At 41.5% G+C, this 17,063-nt stretch overlaps 1 protein-coding gene across 6 annotated transcripts; it reads left to right on the top strand.

The window, feature by feature from the left end:
• The first annotated feature begins 605 nt into the window (after positions 1–605).
• Positions 606–15,154, top strand: LOC306920147 (ADP-ribosylation factor-like protein 6). Of its 6 annotated transcripts, none has more exons than XM_079496790.1 (8): positions 606–792; positions 3,273–3,434; positions 4,006–4,067; positions 8,473–8,541; positions 8,658–8,752; positions 10,779–10,908; positions 11,070–11,125; positions 14,413–15,154. In XM_079496790.1, the coding sequence occupies exons 2-8, from the start codon at positions 3,312–3,314 to the stop codon at positions 14,436–14,438; spliced, it is 561 nt and encodes a 186-aa protein (XP_079352916.1). In that variant the 5' UTR covers positions 606–792; positions 3,273–3,311; the 3' UTR covers positions 14,439–15,154. The 6 variants fall into 6 exon arrangements, with proteins under 6 accessions (XP_079352916.1, XP_079352913.1, XP_079352915.1 ...); XM_079496787.1 differs by having other exon boundaries at positions 3,269–3,434; XM_079496789.1 differs by having other exon boundaries at positions 606–796.
• Positions 15,155–17,063: the final 1,909 nt, after the last annotated feature.

Genomic DNA, 17,063 nt, shown 5'->3' with positions numbered 1-17,063 from the left:
GGGACCCAGCTAAATGATCATTTGGAACCAAATGGACCCTTATGGATCTGTAACTCAGAGAGTGTACAAATGGAACCAAATGGACCTGGTTCCATTTGTACGCTCAGAGTTAAATTAGCATTGATTTTACAATATAAATTGGGGGTCCCAGAGATAGAAATGCTATTAAATGGGGGTCCGTAGACTAATGCATGTCAAACTGGGGGTCCTTGAAATTAAACGGGTTGAAAATCACTGCTAGAGCCATACAGATGTTCTCTTATGGGGGGTCCCTGTCATATATTTTCAAACGGGGGTCCACGGGCTAATTTGTGTAAATTTGGGGGTCCTTGACATCAAAAGGTTTGAGAACCACTGGATTAGGTGATGTTTAGGTGATGTAAAACAAACGGTGACAAAACATTACATTCGCTTTATTGTTAATGGCATTTAATGTTTGTGTTAATTGCTACGTGCATCAGGGCCTTTAGGGACAAGATGACAAATCCTCCCTTCATCGTCAATGGCGTTTTTAAAACAAACATTGAACTAAAAACAAACATTAAACCTGTATATAGGCCCCTCAAAAATACAATACCATATAGGACCAATAGATGGCAGTTGGGTCAAGCAAATTGAGCGCACCCTCGTTTCCAAGCAACAAGGTGTAAATACTTTACAGGCTCAAGCCAGGACTACAACAAGAGAAATGAATGAAACACTGGACACCTTTGGGAAACGTATATGTTAATTTGGCACAATAGGCAGCAGACTACTGAATGCACTGCGGAAGTGTGATCTGAAGAATTTGCAGTAGGTGAGGACAGTATCTCATGTTTTGGAGTGATAGAAAAGGGAAGCTAGCGTTACATTAGCCCTGAAACATGACTGCCATGATAATCATCATGACAGTCATGACGCAACTGCAGCCTGTTTTACGCGATCGCTACATTTACAGTCCAAACGTGTATATAAACATTCCGTTTTCAAATATAAAGTACTCACAATTTGTCCCACGGGTGTTAGAAATTTGCTGGTACAGCGATTAGCATTGCTGCATCCCGCGTTGTTTAATAAAAAGCATTTTTATCCGAGCGCCCCGGCTACTTTTCTCAAACGGGGTTCGTTTGGGAAATACAAAGTTGCACACCGGGAGCGCACTCGCCTATTAGTCTGTATTGGCAGTGCTGTCAGCGTGAGTATATCGAACACACCCAGTGTTTCAGACTGCCACACTCCTCCCGACCGATAGGGGCGCGTAGTTGAAAGCCAATGGCAAAAAAACAGCTCGGATAAAAATGCTTTTTATTAAACAACGCGGGATGCAGCAATGCTAATCGCTGTACCAACAAATCTCTAAGGTGGCCTTACACTAGCCGATAATCGGGCATTTTTTGACGCTCGGGGGGTGCCCGACTCAATCGATCTGCTCGGGGCGCGATCGGGATCGACCCGATCAACATCAAGCATGTTTGATATTTGCTCTGCCCCGCTCCGATTATCCTGTAGTGTGTGGTGCTATCAGATTTCAGATTGAAAAGAATCGGCTAGTGTAAGGCCACCTTAACACCCGTGGGACAAATTGTGAGTACGTTGCGTAAAACAGGCTGCAGTTGCGTCATGACTGTCATGATGATTATCATGGCAGTCATGTTTCAGGGCTAGCGTTACATAGTGATATTAGTGGCTATTGGCTAACTGCTGGCCTGGCTTGTTATCAAATGAATTAGCCAATGCAAGATTCTAGTCATTTTGGCTGCTATTCTGTGTCACCTCATCTGACTAGCGTTTTGTGGCTACAGTTCATGTTAGCCTTGGTTGTAAACGTTAACGTAGGCGTAAGGTTAATTAACGAGGTTAACAGCATTAGCTAGTGTTAGTCCTAGGTAGTTACTAGCATAGCAAGGGATTAAAACCCTTAAAGAACCCACACGGTCGCACATAATAAAAGCATCATTTTAATGGCAGCTAACGTTAACGTGGGTTTACGATGAAGTTAAACGCGCTGTGGACATTTATTCTCTGAGAGTAAACATTTGTTGTGATAAGTTGAACTAATAATACTATGCTGTAAAACGAAGACACTGACGCGCGCAATGATGACGAATGTGTCGTTTCCTTTCATAGCACGACATGGCAGTAGTTTTAACAGTATGCATTGCAAGCTGCACTCAACAGCACTGTTGTGAATAACACATTGGTTCTATACCAGCTTTGTGACTTTAGGTACAACTATTTATTTTAGGCTACACTTTGCTCACAGTGCAGTTTCATTTGAGATAACACACAGTTTGAAAAGGGCTATGCTGGGCCTGTCAAACAAACAAATACTATGTATTATTGAAGTATTTATTAACAGTATGCAGAATGGGTACATTTCAAACGAAAGCACAACTCAATACAATAACGTACTGTGGTACCATGATAAAGCACTACACTTGTTTACAACAGGGTCCACCATTTTGAATTTTCAATTAATCAGAACATTTAGAGACTTACAAATTTACAATTCTATATAAAAAAAATCAGGAAATCATCATATAAGGAGGGAAAAAAGGGAAAAAACATATACAGTTAGGGCCCGGGGTAAAGGGGGTGGGGGCACTCAGACTTTACAGGGGCCATGCAGTTTCGAATTGTAGCCGTATGTAGGTGCCCTTTGAACGCGGTTTTACACGTCTAAATGGTTTATATACATACTCAAGGATTTGATTGATTGATTGATTGAAATATTTATTAACAGTTTGCAGAATTACAGTACATTTCAAGCACAATACAAAGGCTGTTAACTGAGTGGATGACCCAATTAAGCATTACACTTGAAATGAAACGATTACTATATTTACCCAGGGTATCTGGGCTAAGCTCAAGAACTTGTTTCCAGCCAGGCCCTGCTCATAGAACATTTCATCGTAGTGGTTCAATGCCTTGTTCAACGGCACTTCAGCGGTGGTAATTTTAACGTGTCGGACCGCTGATTCGAACTGGCGACCTTCCGGTATCAAGACCGCTCCGCAATCCGTACGGCCACCGCTGCCACTATTTACAAGAGGGTCCACCATGTTCAATTCATCAAAACATTTAGAGACGTACAAATAGACACTTCTATATAGACAAAGAACAGAACAGGAATTCATCATTTGGTTATGCATACTAATATTTATTTATTTTCTCTGACACTGATGAGAGCATGTACTATCTAGTCATGAACCATTGACCATCTAGCTTTGGGAGAATGGTGTCCAAAAATTTTGAATTTGTGTGATGGTGATGTTTCTTTCTTTGACAGTAAGACAGGAGAGCGAGGCAGCTGATGGTAGCAGGCTTGCCAAATGGGGCTGTTTGACAAGCTAGCAGGATGGCTGGGGTTGAAGAAGAAAGAAGTCAATGTGCTTTGTCTGGGCCTGGACAACAGTGGCAAAACCACCATCATCAACAGGCTCAAACCGTCCAATGTACGTAACGTGTGCCATGATTTATATCTGTAGTGTCCTCTGGACAAGTAACAGTAATGCTTTGTAAATGGTAAATGCCTTTATCCAAGGCACTTTACATAGATTGTGCATTACATACATTCACCCATTCACACACACATTCATACACCGGTTGCGGCGGAAGCCATGCAAGGTACCAACCAGCACATCGGGAGCAATTTGGGGTTCAGTGTCTTGCCCAAGGACACTTCGACATGTAGACAGGAGGAGCCGGGATTCAAACCGCCGACCCATGGATCATTGGATGACCTGCTCTACCTCTTGAGCCACAGTCCTATAAGTACTATAAGACTTAAGTCAGGGGTTTTAACCCATTCTGTACGGGAACCCCTTTTTGGTGTTTTATAAGCATTATGTTATACTTTAGCTATTGAAAAATAGCAGATCTACAAGCTCACAGGCACAAATCTTTAAACCGGTGGTCTGTGAAGGTATCACATATAAAAACTTGGAGTTACACATATTTTACTAATATATTCCACCACATTTGCAGTGGTTTAAGTCAATGTTTGTTTGTTATTGTTTCTCACAGGCCCAGACACAAGACATCGTCCCAACCATTGGCTTCAGCATAGAGAAGTTCAAGACATCAAGGTACCGTATTCAACAAAACAGCGGAACATGATTTCAAAAATGGCTAATAGTTACTTTCCACTACTGCTGCATAATTAATCGAAGGTTGCGATCTAGATTCAGACACAGTAGTGGAGCAGATTACTGAAACGATCGTTCACTTGATGGTACAAGCACCAAATTTGGCACACAAGTGCTTCAGAACCTACTCTCTCAGAAAAGTACGTTGTCCACTTGAAAAAACTAAATGGCCACCATTTTTCAAGATGGCCGCCTTTCAAAATGGTTTTAAACGGTGTTTGAACTATAGTTTGATTGAATAATCCTATTGTGATGGCCTATACATCGAAATGTATGTTTCTGAGTATGATAAATCCAATTCTGCATTTAGCAAATCAAAATTATTGAATATTATGATACAATGGGAATTAAACAAAAAACTGGGGCAGATTAAGTCAATATTCCATAAGAATCTTTCACTTGGTGGTACAAGCACCACATTTGACACACATGATGTCCAGGATGTACTTTCTATGAAAAGCACGTTATCCAGCTGAAAATCCAAGATGGCTGCCAGTTTTCAAGATGGCCGCCTCGTCAAATGCAAAAAAACAAAACAAAAAGGTTTTCGAAGTAAAATTGTGTTAATGATCCAAACATCAACATGAATGTATTCTGATTGTAAGAACTCCATAGTGTTGGAATTGAATTCCAATATGGCCGCCAGTTTGCAAGATGCAGCTATTACGTGACTCAAAATTTGCGTTTTCGGAAGCTGTCTGATCATAGATATTGTTGAAGGGCAACATCATTCATTGATCATGCATTGAAATGCTGTGGTCAAGCTCTATTGGTTTGTATTTTTTTTATTATATAAGAGTGATGTCAAAGCACAACCAGGAACACACTGGTGACATCACTGCTGTTAGACTCAGCATGGGGTTCAGTGCTGTAGTTGTGGTTTACTAACTGTTGTAGTGTACTCACTGTAGTTTGTTGTATTATTTAGTGTCCTAATGCTAATTAGCCCCTGTATATATCTCCACTAGAAGTTTAGTTAGTTGTAGTATTGTAGTTAGATAGCCGCACCTGAATTGACAAGATGTGCCACCGTGGGAGAGCTGAGACAAGGGTAACGGAACTTCAGTTACATGGATGGTGTACAGATCGTACAGGACTTAAAAGGAACTGGATGAACGGTCGTGCTAGGTGTAGGGCACCAGATGCTTGAACCTAGATCAAGGTTCAAGGTTGGACTTTATTGTTACTTTATTGTTACTGTCCTGTACACATCTTGTGTACACGACAGGTACATAAGAGTAAAACTTATTTTAGTTTGGCTTCCTTACAGACAATGCAGCGGCATAGATGGCAAACAACAAAAAACACAGCAAGCACAGCAAACGGAGGGATAGAATAAAGAGTGCTAGAAAAATAGTAACATATACATGTGCATGTTTTCCCTGTTGTAGCAAAGTTAGGTAAACTTTCGCCCCGGTTCTTATCAGTTCGTTCATGTATCTGATTGTTTGGGGAAAGAAGCTTATTTGCAGTCTATTTCCAGTGGCTTTGAGACTGAAAACGTTTTCCATGTGGCAGCATCCGCAAGCATCTCTGCGGTTGGGATGGCTTGGGTCCCTCATAAGTCCACGAGCTTTGCTGACACAACGATCGTCATACAGGGCTTCGATGGGGGGAAATAACATCCACTGCACTCTTCGAATTTTTGCATGTCCATCACCAGGATCATTCTGAATTTCAGCTGCTCTCTTAGTGGAAAACTGGAGTTTCCGTTGCTAAACATTTGGCCGACAATTTTGGTACTTTTTGGTACTAACTAACTTTGTACTGTTTTGCTTCAATGTATCTTCACTGCCACCTCCATCATCCAATCTGGATGAGTCTAGCATGATGGGCACGACCGTTATCACTGTATCGGATAGGCAAAATCAACCGTTATCAGCACCTTGGAATACGGCCAATATGGCCATACTGGCATACTCACCCTTGGCTGAACGTGTAATTTCCAACTCTATTGTCGGCGCATGGAAACTAGGGGCTACTATACTATCCTCTGCCTATCGGGACGTAACTCGGACGGTGCTGAGTCGGGTCTGGTGGCCGTCGCAACGCTCAGCACGTTGTCTCACGTGGCTCAAGGCCACCAGACACAGCACGCCTCCGTCATTGACATCAGTGACACAAAAATACCATTATCACCCGTCACAATAGGTGATAATGACATATTGAAACAGTGAGTATGCCAGTATGGCCATATTGGCCGTATAAAGGTGCTGATAACGGAGGATTTCGCCTATCCAATACAGAGATAACGGTCGAATGGGGTGGAAATACGGGGAGACTTCAACTCCTCTTTCGTATCTGTTTGACACACTTCCTCCAATCAGTTTTAGTAGCGAACATCTTGTGTTATACGGTTAAAGGCTGAGGGTATATATCCTTTTACCACCCAACCGTACAAAGCACATTGAAATATGGGATGCATCTAGGTTCAAGCATCTGGTGCCCTACACCTAGCCCGACCATTCATCCAGTGCAAGTCCTGTGCGATCTGTACACCATCCAGGTAACTGAATCCCTGTTACCCTTGTCTCAGCTCTCCCATGCTGACACATATTAGATAGCATTTAGGACACTAAAGTATACTACAAACTACAGTGAGTACACCACTACAACAGTTAGTAAACCACAACTACCTCTAGTACGCTACAAGCATACACTGAACCCCATGCTCATGCTCCATGAGTCTCACAGCAGTGATGTCACCAGTGTGTCCTGGTTGTGCTTTGACATAACTCTTATATACAAAATTACAAACCAATAGAGCTTGATCACAGCATTTCAATGAATGATGTTGCCCTTCAACAATATCGGTGATCAGAAGGCTTCCAAAAACGCTAATTTTGAGTTGCGTAATAGCCGCCATCTTGAAAACTGGCGGCCATATTGGAATTAAATAATTGACACCATTGAGTTCTTCCAGTCAGAATACATTCATTTTGATGTTTGGATCAATGTGTGGATCACACATTTCTGTTCAGTAAAGTTATACGTATTTATTTGACGAGGTGGCCATCTTGAAAACTGGTGGCCATCTTGGATTTTCAGCTGGATAACGTACTTTTCTTAGAAAGTACATCCTGGACATCATTTGTGCCAAATCTGGTGCTTGTACCACCAAGTGAAGGATTATTATGGAATATGGACTTAATATGCCCCACTTTATCGTTTAATTCCCATTGTATCATCATAATATTAAATAGTTTTGATGTTCTAAATGCAGAATTGGATTTATCATACTCAGAAACATATATTTCGATGTATAGGCCATCAAAATAGGATTTTATAGCTCAATATAGCTCAAACACGGTTTAAAACGACCTCGAATGGCGGCCATCTTGAAAAATGGTGTCCATTTTGTTTTTTTCAAGTGGACAACGTACTTTTCTGAGAGAGTAGGTTCCGAAGCACTTGTGTGCCAATTTTGGTGCTTGTACCATCAAGTGAACGATTCTTATGATATATTGACTTAATCTGCTCCACTACAGGTCTATGAGGTCTATTTTCTAAATTTGAGCAAGAATCAGGCAGCACTATAGTTGGCTGTCCAATTCATTTTAGTTACTTTTTTTGTTATCAAATGTTTTTTATTTAAGACAAAATAGCACAATAAAACATGTTAACACCAAGAATGAATAAAGAAAACAAAACAAGTAACACGTACAACAGCAAAAGAAAGGAACACAAAAACAAACAACAAACAATCCCACCCACCCCTCCCCCCGGGACCAAAGATGCCACAAAATGTACACCTGCGTCAAGACTGTGCAATGGGAGAAAAAATAAATAATAATAAGACTAAATCATGTCCTTGACCAAATCTGCAATACCAGACCAAATATTAATGTTTTCCTCCTTCGCTCCGTGTAATCTTTCATTTTAGTTACTTGTGTTTTTGCTACAAGACATTAAGAGAGTGAAGCACTTTGATGTTGTCTGTTTAAAGCCACAGTAGTTGGCTCCACATTTTGAACGCAGTAATGTTCAGCAACTACAGACTAAAGACAATATATTTTTTCCCTGGAAGAAAAGGATAATCGCGTGAGAATCGTGATCTCAATTCCTGTGGAGTAAAATCGAGATTCACATTTGAGCAATCGTGCAGCACAACTTTCCACCACAAGTCTGTTAAAAATCAGACCAGTCTGAAGCGAGTGGTGCAACAGCACCGCCTATTGGCACTCTAAACATAGTGACATAGTCCCATAGGGACAAAGCTGTTCCTTGGAGTGGTTGCACCACTCAAAAAGCTAACAGCGACACAAACAGTATAATTTAGGCATTACTACTCTGTACTGCAGTTAAGTGTCTTCTGTTGTGCTGTATTCTCCACTCTTCTCCTCAGTCTTTCCTTCACAGTGTTCGACATGTCTGGCCAAGGCAGATACAGAAACCTCTGGGAGCACTACTACAAGTGAGTGTGCAAATCACACCGTTATTATGGCCATGCAGCGTTCTCTGACTGGGGCACAGTTCATACCTATGAGTGCCGTTTCACCAAGGCCCGTCTGGCTTCCTTGTCTTCCTCAGGGAGGGTCAAGCCATCATTTTTGTCATTGATAGTGGAGACAAACTGAGGATGGTAGTCGCCAAAGAAGAGCTGGACACATTACTAGGTCATCCAGGTAAATGTGTGCTATTTGTTATCCTGGTGCTGTACTTGTGTGGTTGTATGAATCATTGTATCAATCCCAACTTTACCTCTTAATTCCTTTTCGGAAAATGCAAAAAGTTAATAACTGATACACAAGCCCATAACATGTCGCATCTCAAAGAATTGTGAGCTTGTAGATCTGAAGTTTTTGACATTTTTAGAAGATTTTTGAAAATATCCAAAATTGTGATGACAGGGTTTTTGAGCTACTATATTTCCAGGCGGCCATGCAGCCTTCTAATCCCATTAGAACCACTCTACACGACGTCATCAAACAGCAATGATGATGTTACCTACTGATGTTACCTACTGATGTTACCTACTGTATGGTAACATCATCCTACTGTATGGTAACACCTACTGTATGGTAACATCATCCTACAGGCCACAGGTCACCTACTGTATGGTAACATCACCTACTGTATGGTAACATCATCCTACAGGCCACAGGTTTATGGTAACATCACCTACTGTATGGTAACACCATCCTACAGGCCACAGGTTTATGGTAACATCACCTACTGTATGGTAACATCATCCTACAGGCCACAGGTTTATGGTAACATCACCTACTGTATGGTAACATCATCCTACTGTATGGTAACACCTACTGTATGGTAACATCATCCTACAGGCCACAGGTCACCTACTGTATGGTAACATCACCTACTGTATGGTAACATCATCCTACAGGCCACAGGTCTCCTACTGTATGGTAACATCATCCTACAGGCCACAGGTCACCTACTGTATGGTAACATCACCTACTGTATGGTAACATCATCCTACAGGCCACAGGTTTATGGTAACATCACCTACTGTATGGTAACATCATCCTACAGGCCACAGGTTTATGGTAACATCACCTACTGTATGGTAACATCATCCTACAGGCCACAGGTCACCTACTGTATGGTAACATCACCTACTGTATGGTAACATCATCCTACAGGCCACAGGTTTATGGTAACATCACCTACTGTATGGTAACATCATCCTACAGGCCACAGGTCACCTACTGTATGGTAACATCATCCTACAGGCCACAGGTTTATGGTAAACATCACCTACTGTATGGTAACATCATCCTACAGGCCACAGGTTTCTGTCTTACACCTACTGTATGGTAACATCATCCTACAGGCCACAGGTTACACCTACTGTATGGTAACATCATCCTACAGGCCACCTACTGTATGGTAACATCATCCTACAGGCCACCTACTGTATGGTAACATCATCCTACAGGCCACCTACTGTATGGTAACATCATCCTACAGGCCATAGGTTACACCTACTGTATGGTAGCATCATCCTACAGGCCACCTACTGTATGGTAACATCATCCTACAGGCCTTACACCTACTGTATGGTAACATCATCCTACAGGCCACAGGTTTATGGTAACATCATCCTACCTACTGTATGGTAACATCATCCTACCTACTGTATGGTAACATCATCCTACAGGCCACAGGTTTCTGCCTTACACCTTTTATTTTCCCTATGTGGGCCGTGGCGCTAGTCTATATTATCCAAATCCTATATTGTGCTGATCAGAGCAATGGTCACCAAGTTATGGCAATTGTCAAACACTGCAATAGAGGCCCAATATATGTGCAATTTAGATTTTTGGATGCCACTATTCTCATGCCAGACCCCTTAACAGGGCTCAGGGGTCTGTCTCAAGTTTGGTGCAGATTAGAGCATCTGTTCGTGGCCCCACACCTGGCCCCTGGTATTACTATTCTCATGACAGACCCCTGAATAGTGTTATGCCATTAAAGTTTGCTGCGGAACAGACAGTGTGCCTCCTCATAAGTCTGGAAGTTTGTGACGTCCACAGTCTACCTAGGAATTTTGAGTTTTAAGGATTATTTGGTATCTATTTGATATACTCTGTGATTTGGCTTTCTTTTCCATCACGGTTGCACAGATGTTACTCAGTATAAACACAAAGTTTCACTAACATATTGTCCTTCTTGCTCTGGCTACAGACATTAAACACAGGAGAATTCCCATCCTGTTTTTTGCCAACAAGATGGATGTGAGAGAAGCGCTGTCTTCAGTCAAGGTGTCACAGTTGCTTTGCCTGGAGAACATCAAAGACAAGCCATGGCACATCTGGTACACACACACACACACACACACACACACACACACACACACTCCAATTTCGGTTGACTAATCATTTGGTGCCTATCGTTCCTACAAGCCCCCTGGGGGTCCCCGGAAACCACATTGAGAACCGGTGTCTTATTTTAATGTGACCTGTTGGTATGTTTCAGTGCCAGTGATGCTCTCAAGGGAGAAGGTTTACAGGAGGGGGTCGACTGGCTTCAAGGTAGGCTGAAAATTAACATGAGAATCAATCATGATTACATGATTAGATTAGATTACAATTTAAAGATTAACCACTTAAGCCCTATTCAAAAAATCTTTAAAAAAAATAGACAATGTACAAGCTCACAACACATCACATAAAAAAGTCCCCTGCCTATAATGAATTATGAATATAATTTGACAAATGTAGGATTTGCTGTTTACTTTCGTGACAGTGTTTTGGATAGCTTCTTCATAAACTGGTCATGTGACAAATTGAGGACCAAATTCACATTCAACACCACAACGCATTATTTATTCTGCCAAGTATCATAATACAGTTAACCTGTCCAGAATGGATCTTCTGTAGATTAGTTACATAAGATTCATCACCAGCTTAATTTGATGTTTTTGGCAGCTTGCATTTATTAGATATACAAGTACTGTACATTACATTTTCTGATTACATTACATTACCTTCTTCCTGCTTTGTTTTTCTGATCATGAAGTCCCTGTTAATTTCCATTATAGTATAACATTTAATCAAGAGCAGCCTGACCCACATCATGGACAGAACACCTTTTATTTTCTATTAATTTGTTTTATTTGATCTCATTTGAATCCTTTCATAGAGCAAATTTCACTGTGAGTATTGATCGTTGTTTTGTGCTCCTTTATTAGTCCCCAATTTACTGTCCTTTATTAGTCCCCAATTTACTGTCCTTTAGTAGTCCCCCACAATTTACAGTCCTTTATTAGTCCCCCGCAATTTACTGTCCTTTATTAGTCCCCCGCAATTTACAGTCCTTTATTAGTCCCCCGCAATTTACTGTCCTTTATTAGTCCCCCGCAATTTACAGTCCTTTATTAGTCCCCCGCAATTTACTGTCCTTTATTAGTCCCCCGCAATTTACTGTCCTTTATTAGTCCCCCGCAATTTACTGTCCTTTATTAGTCCCCCGCAATTTACTGTCCTTTATTAGTCCCCCGCAATTTACTGTCCTTTATTAGTCCCCCGCAATTTACTGTCCTTTATTAGTCCCCCGCAATTTACTGTCCTTTATTAGTCCCCAATTTACTGTCCTTTATTAGTCCCCCGCAATTTACTGTCCTTTATTAGTCCCCCGCAATTTACTGTCCTTTATTAGTCCCCAATTTACTGTCCTTTATTAGTCCCCAATTTACTGTCCTTTATTAGTCCCCCGCAATTTACTGTCCTTTATTGGTCCCCCGCAATTTACTGTCCTTTATTAGTCCCCCGCAATTTACTGTCCTTTATTAGTCCCCCGCAATTTACTGTCCTTTATTAGTCCCCCGCAATTTACTGTCCTTTATTAGTCCCCCGCAATTTACTGTCCTTTATTAGTCCCCCGCAATTTACTGTCCTTTATTAGTCCCCCGCAATTTACTGTCCTTTATTAGTCCCCAATTTACTGTCCTTTATTAGTCCCCCGCAATTTACTGTCCTTTATTAGTCCCCCGCAATTTACTGTCCTTTATTAGTCCCCAATTTAATGTCCTTTATTAGTCCCCAATTTACTGTCCTTTATTAGTCCCCCGCAATTTACTGTCCTTTATTAGTCCCCCGCAATTTACTGTCCTTTATTAGTCCCCCGCAATTTACTGTCCTTTATTAGTCCCCCGCAATTTACTGTCCTTTATTAGTCCCCCACAATTTACTGTCCTTTATTAGTCCCCCGCAATTTACTGTCCTTTATTAGTCCCCCGCAATTTACTGTCCTTTATTAGTCCCCCGCAATTTACTGTCCTTTATTAGTCCCCCGCAATTTACTGTACTGTGCTGTCCTTTATTAGTCCCCCACAATTTACAGTACTGTGCTGTCCTTTATTAGTCCCCCACAATTTACTGTCCTTTATTAGTCCCCCCCAATTTACTGTCCTTTATTAGTCCCCCGCAATTTACTGTCCTTTATTAGTCCCCCACAATTTACTGTCCTTTTTTAGTCCCCCGCAATTTACTGTCCTTTATTAGTCCCCCGCAATTTACTGTACTGTGCTGTCCTTTATTAGTCCCCCACAATTTACAGTACTGTCCTTTATTAGTCCCCCACAATTTACTGTCCTTTATTAGTCCCCCCCAATTTACTGTCCTTTATTAGTCCCCCGCAATTTACTGTCCTTTATTAGTCCCCCACAATTTACTGTCCTTTTTTAGTCCCCCGCAATTTACTGTCCTTTATTAGTCCCCCACAATTTACTGTCCTTTTTTAGTCCCCCGCAATTTACTGTCCTTTATTAGTCCCCCACAATTTACTGTCCTTTTTTAGTCCCCCGCAATTTACTGTCCTTTATTAGTCCCCCACAATTTACTGTCCTTTATTAGTCCCCCGCAATTTACTGTCCTTTATTAGTCCCCCCAATTTACTGTCCTTTATTAGTCCACCGCAATTTACTGTCCTTTATTAGTCCCCCGCAATTTACTGTCCTTTATTAGTCCCCCGCAATTTACAGTACTGCGCTGTCCTTTATTAGGGCCGATTCATACTCCTATTTTACCGCTGTAGTGCCGAAATGATTTCGGCTCGTCAGAAATTTTCAGTAGCACCGAAGAGCCGACTTTAGGACGGTACCCGGCCCCCCCCCCCCCGAACCTCAAATGACGTCACATTGTAGGCTCTACAGAGCCGAACCGACTTTTATTCGGCTCTAAAATAGGAGTATGAATCGCGCCTTAGTCCCCCGCAATTTACAGCACGTGCTGTCCTTTATTAGTCCCCCGCAATTTACAGTACTGTGCTGTCCTTTATTAGTCCCTTGCAATTTACAGTACTGTGCTGTCCTTTATTAGTCCCCCACAATTTACAGTAGCTGTAGAACATTAGATACATCCCCAGATTTCTACCCAACCACCTAATCCTGTAGATTGTTATACAGTACCATTTTTTTTTTTAACCCATTTTGGGCGGGAACCCCTGTTGGTGTTTAAAACATGTTATAATTTAGCTATTGAAAAATAGCAGATCTACAAGCTCGTAGCGCGCCACCAAGTGGCGCGCTACGAGCTTGTAGGTCTGCTATTTTTGAAAAATCGTGAAAATGTGGCGCAAAATTGGAATATATACGTTTTTAAGATGGGGGTCGGCGACCAAATACAGATAATTGTTGGGGTCCTTGACATGAAAAAGGTTGAGAACCACTGACATAGAAACATGGGTTTTTCTGAAAACTGTCATGATTTAGAAGACATTTGTAGAATCGAACTTAGGTCAAAATGGGTTAAAGATGTGGTGCTTTATGCCTGTGTTTTCATGTTTTAATGATGTGGTGCTTTATGCCTGTGTTTTCCAGATCAAATCAGAACGATGAGAACATGAAGGCCTAGAGAGAACCAGCATTTGGAAAGAGACTTGGGTGTACAAATACATTATCTTTTTTTGGCCAGAACGTATACACACAAATTGGATAAAAACCTGTACATGGTGGTGACGGCAATTCAGTGGCAACTGCAGAGCATACACCATCGGTATCAAGTGCCTTGCTCAAGGTCACTTAAATCCATCGCCACTAGGGGGCGCCAAAAGGCCCTGACCGCCATCATATATCTTTTATTTTATTTTATATATTTATATTTTTTTCAAAAAAAAAAGTCTAAACCATGTTACCATGTTATAAAACACGAAAAACACGTCCTTGGCGCTCCAGGACATCATGAAAAAGAAGTTAAATAAGTCCTTGGCGATGGATGAGTTAAACGGTAGTGCAAAATCTGGGCCAATTTTGCCGCTTTCCTATCCTTTGGTTCTAATGTGTAATTATTGGTAATAATAATACAGTACATTGGCAGTTTTAACTTCCATATGGTCATGACATGCATAAGCATCAGTCTGCCAGACAATGTACCAATGTACGGCCCACTACGATAAAGAATAGTTATCACAATTGTGTGTCTTGTAGCACAAGTAAAGTGTAATTATATAATTAGTGTGGTTGTTGGCCACAGGGCAACCAGACTATTGTTATTGTCAGTATATGGTATGTTTCTAGAGGAACTTCTGATGTCATGTGGGTCCAGGGGTGTCACAGGGGTATCTGAAGGTGGGGGGGAGGGCGGGGGGTGAGTGTGGGGAGGGGACGCGCCTGGGCATAGCCCGCCCGCCGAATTTGGCGTTTTATTTATTTATTTAGTTCTATTTTAGCCTATTCCCGGCCAAAATTCCCAGGTAGGCATGCTTTGGCTAGGGGGGGGGGGGGGGGGTGCGTGCGCGCCTGTGTGGGTCTATGAGGTTTTCATGTCATGCTGATGCCATAATAATCTGGGGTTTTCCATTCCATTATTATCATGTATGACATACCCGGTATGACATCAGTATCTCCACTTATATGAATCCGTGTGATAAGGAGTGAATACATATTTTAAGAAAAGTTCTAGACAAGAGGCAACCACACTTGCAAATGCTAAACGCATCATTCTAGTTTGTCTAATTTGAACAAAGTCATCGTACACTGAAATCTCTGTGAGCTTCTTCCCGTGGAGGACTTGCATTTACAAAAGCATTCCTAAGGCCAGTAAATAGTCAACTGTTCAATTAGTTCACAGACACCAGGTAGCCCTTATTTAGATTAACTCTATTTTTAGATAGGATGTATATAATATATTTATTCGAGTGCATATGTGTATTACTTGTAAAACAAATAAAAGTTGTAGAAAATGACTTATGGTGTTAATCATGTGATGGTCATTGAACTCCTATATGTTCCATCTCACTCTGAAGAAAATCTCTCTCTCTCCCTCCTCTCTCTCTCTTTTTCTATCTCTTTCACTCCAACAACATATGAGCTGCCAACAACAGCTGCTTATTAGTACTTGGACAACATGGTTTATATTGTTAATGGATCTTAAGATCCATTAAGTAGGCCTAAATTATATATGCGTTGTAGTGCGACACGTTTTTAGCTTGTAGATCAGCTATCTTTTGCTACGACATTAGGCTAATATGCAATGTGGCCCTCTGGAGTGAGTGTGGAAATATAGTGGCCCATATGTTAGTGGCAGCGGTGGCCGAACGGTTTGCGGAGCGGTCTTGATACCGGAAGGTCGCCAGTTCGTATCCCCGGACCGGCACGTTAAAATGACCACCGCTGAAGTGCCCTTGAGCAAGGCATTGAACCACTACCATGAAATGTTCTATGAGCAGGGCCTGGCTGTAAACAAGCATCTGATGCTTAGTCCAGTTACCCTGGGTAAATATAGTAACTTTGCTTTGCTTTTGCTTTCCATATTCAAAGTGCCCACCCCCCATCTAGGTAGTCGTAGCACTGTAATGTCCTGTGTAATTCGTTTTAGTCAGATTCAGATACTCCCGCAGACAAAATATTGTGCTGAAGAAAAACAATAGTATACAGGTAGCCTTGTTGAGAATGTTGAGCGTCTTAAAGGGCCACTTCACCCCTTTTGCAACCAGATCTTAGTTTAATTTTGTCTGGGAGACGATAAACACTTTCCTGGGTTTTTTATGTGGGTATGCGCTTTTAGATATTCTAGTATTTCAAAGTGTCCATAATGACATGGACACTGGTCTCACTCCTGGACTACATGTTGTCTAGTCTCAGTAAGACAAGGGCCGATTCATACTCCTATTTTACCGCTGTAGTGCCGAAATGATTTTGGCTCGTCAGAAATTTTCAGTAGCACCGAAGAGCCGACTTTAGGAAGGTACCCGCCCCCCCGAACCTCAAATGACGTCACATTGTAGGCTCTACAGAGCCGAACCGACTTTTATTCGGCTCTAAAATAGGAGTATGAATCGTGCCAGCATAGCATTATGGTCATTGTAGTAACCCAGCAGTGAGACCAATGTCCATGACATCACAGAAATACTAAAATATCTAAAAACACAAATTACCCACATAAAAAACCCCAGGAAAGTGTTTCTTGTCTCCCAAACATCATTCAAATAAGAATTGGTTGCAAAAGGGGTGAAGTGGCCCTTTAAGCTACG

This window comes from Electrona antarctica, assembly GCF_951216825.1.
Source record: "Electrona antarctica genome assembly, chromosome: 3".
NCBI classification, from domain to species: Eukaryota; Metazoa; Chordata; class Actinopteri; order Myctophiformes; family Myctophidae; genus Electrona; species Electrona antarctica.
Note: the sequence above shows the minus strand (reverse complement) of the source record. Positions and strands in the feature narration are given on the sequence as shown.

What these genes read in the sequence shown, in the direction of transcription:
- LOC306920147 (XM_079496790.1), top strand. Translation starts at nt 3,312, where the DNA reads ATGGGGCTGTTTGACAAGCTAGCAGGATGGCTGGGGTTGAAGAAGAAA. An exon ending in ACAGGCTCAAACCGTCCAAT is followed by an intron (nt 3,435 to 4,005) that starts GTACGTAACGTG and finishes TGTTTCTCACAG; the next exon opens with GCCCAGACACAAGACATCGT. An exon ending in CTCTGGGAGCACTACTACAA is followed by an intron (nt 8,542 to 8,657) that starts GTGAGTGTGCAA and finishes TGTCTTCCTCAG; the next exon opens with GGAGGGTCAAGCCATCATTT.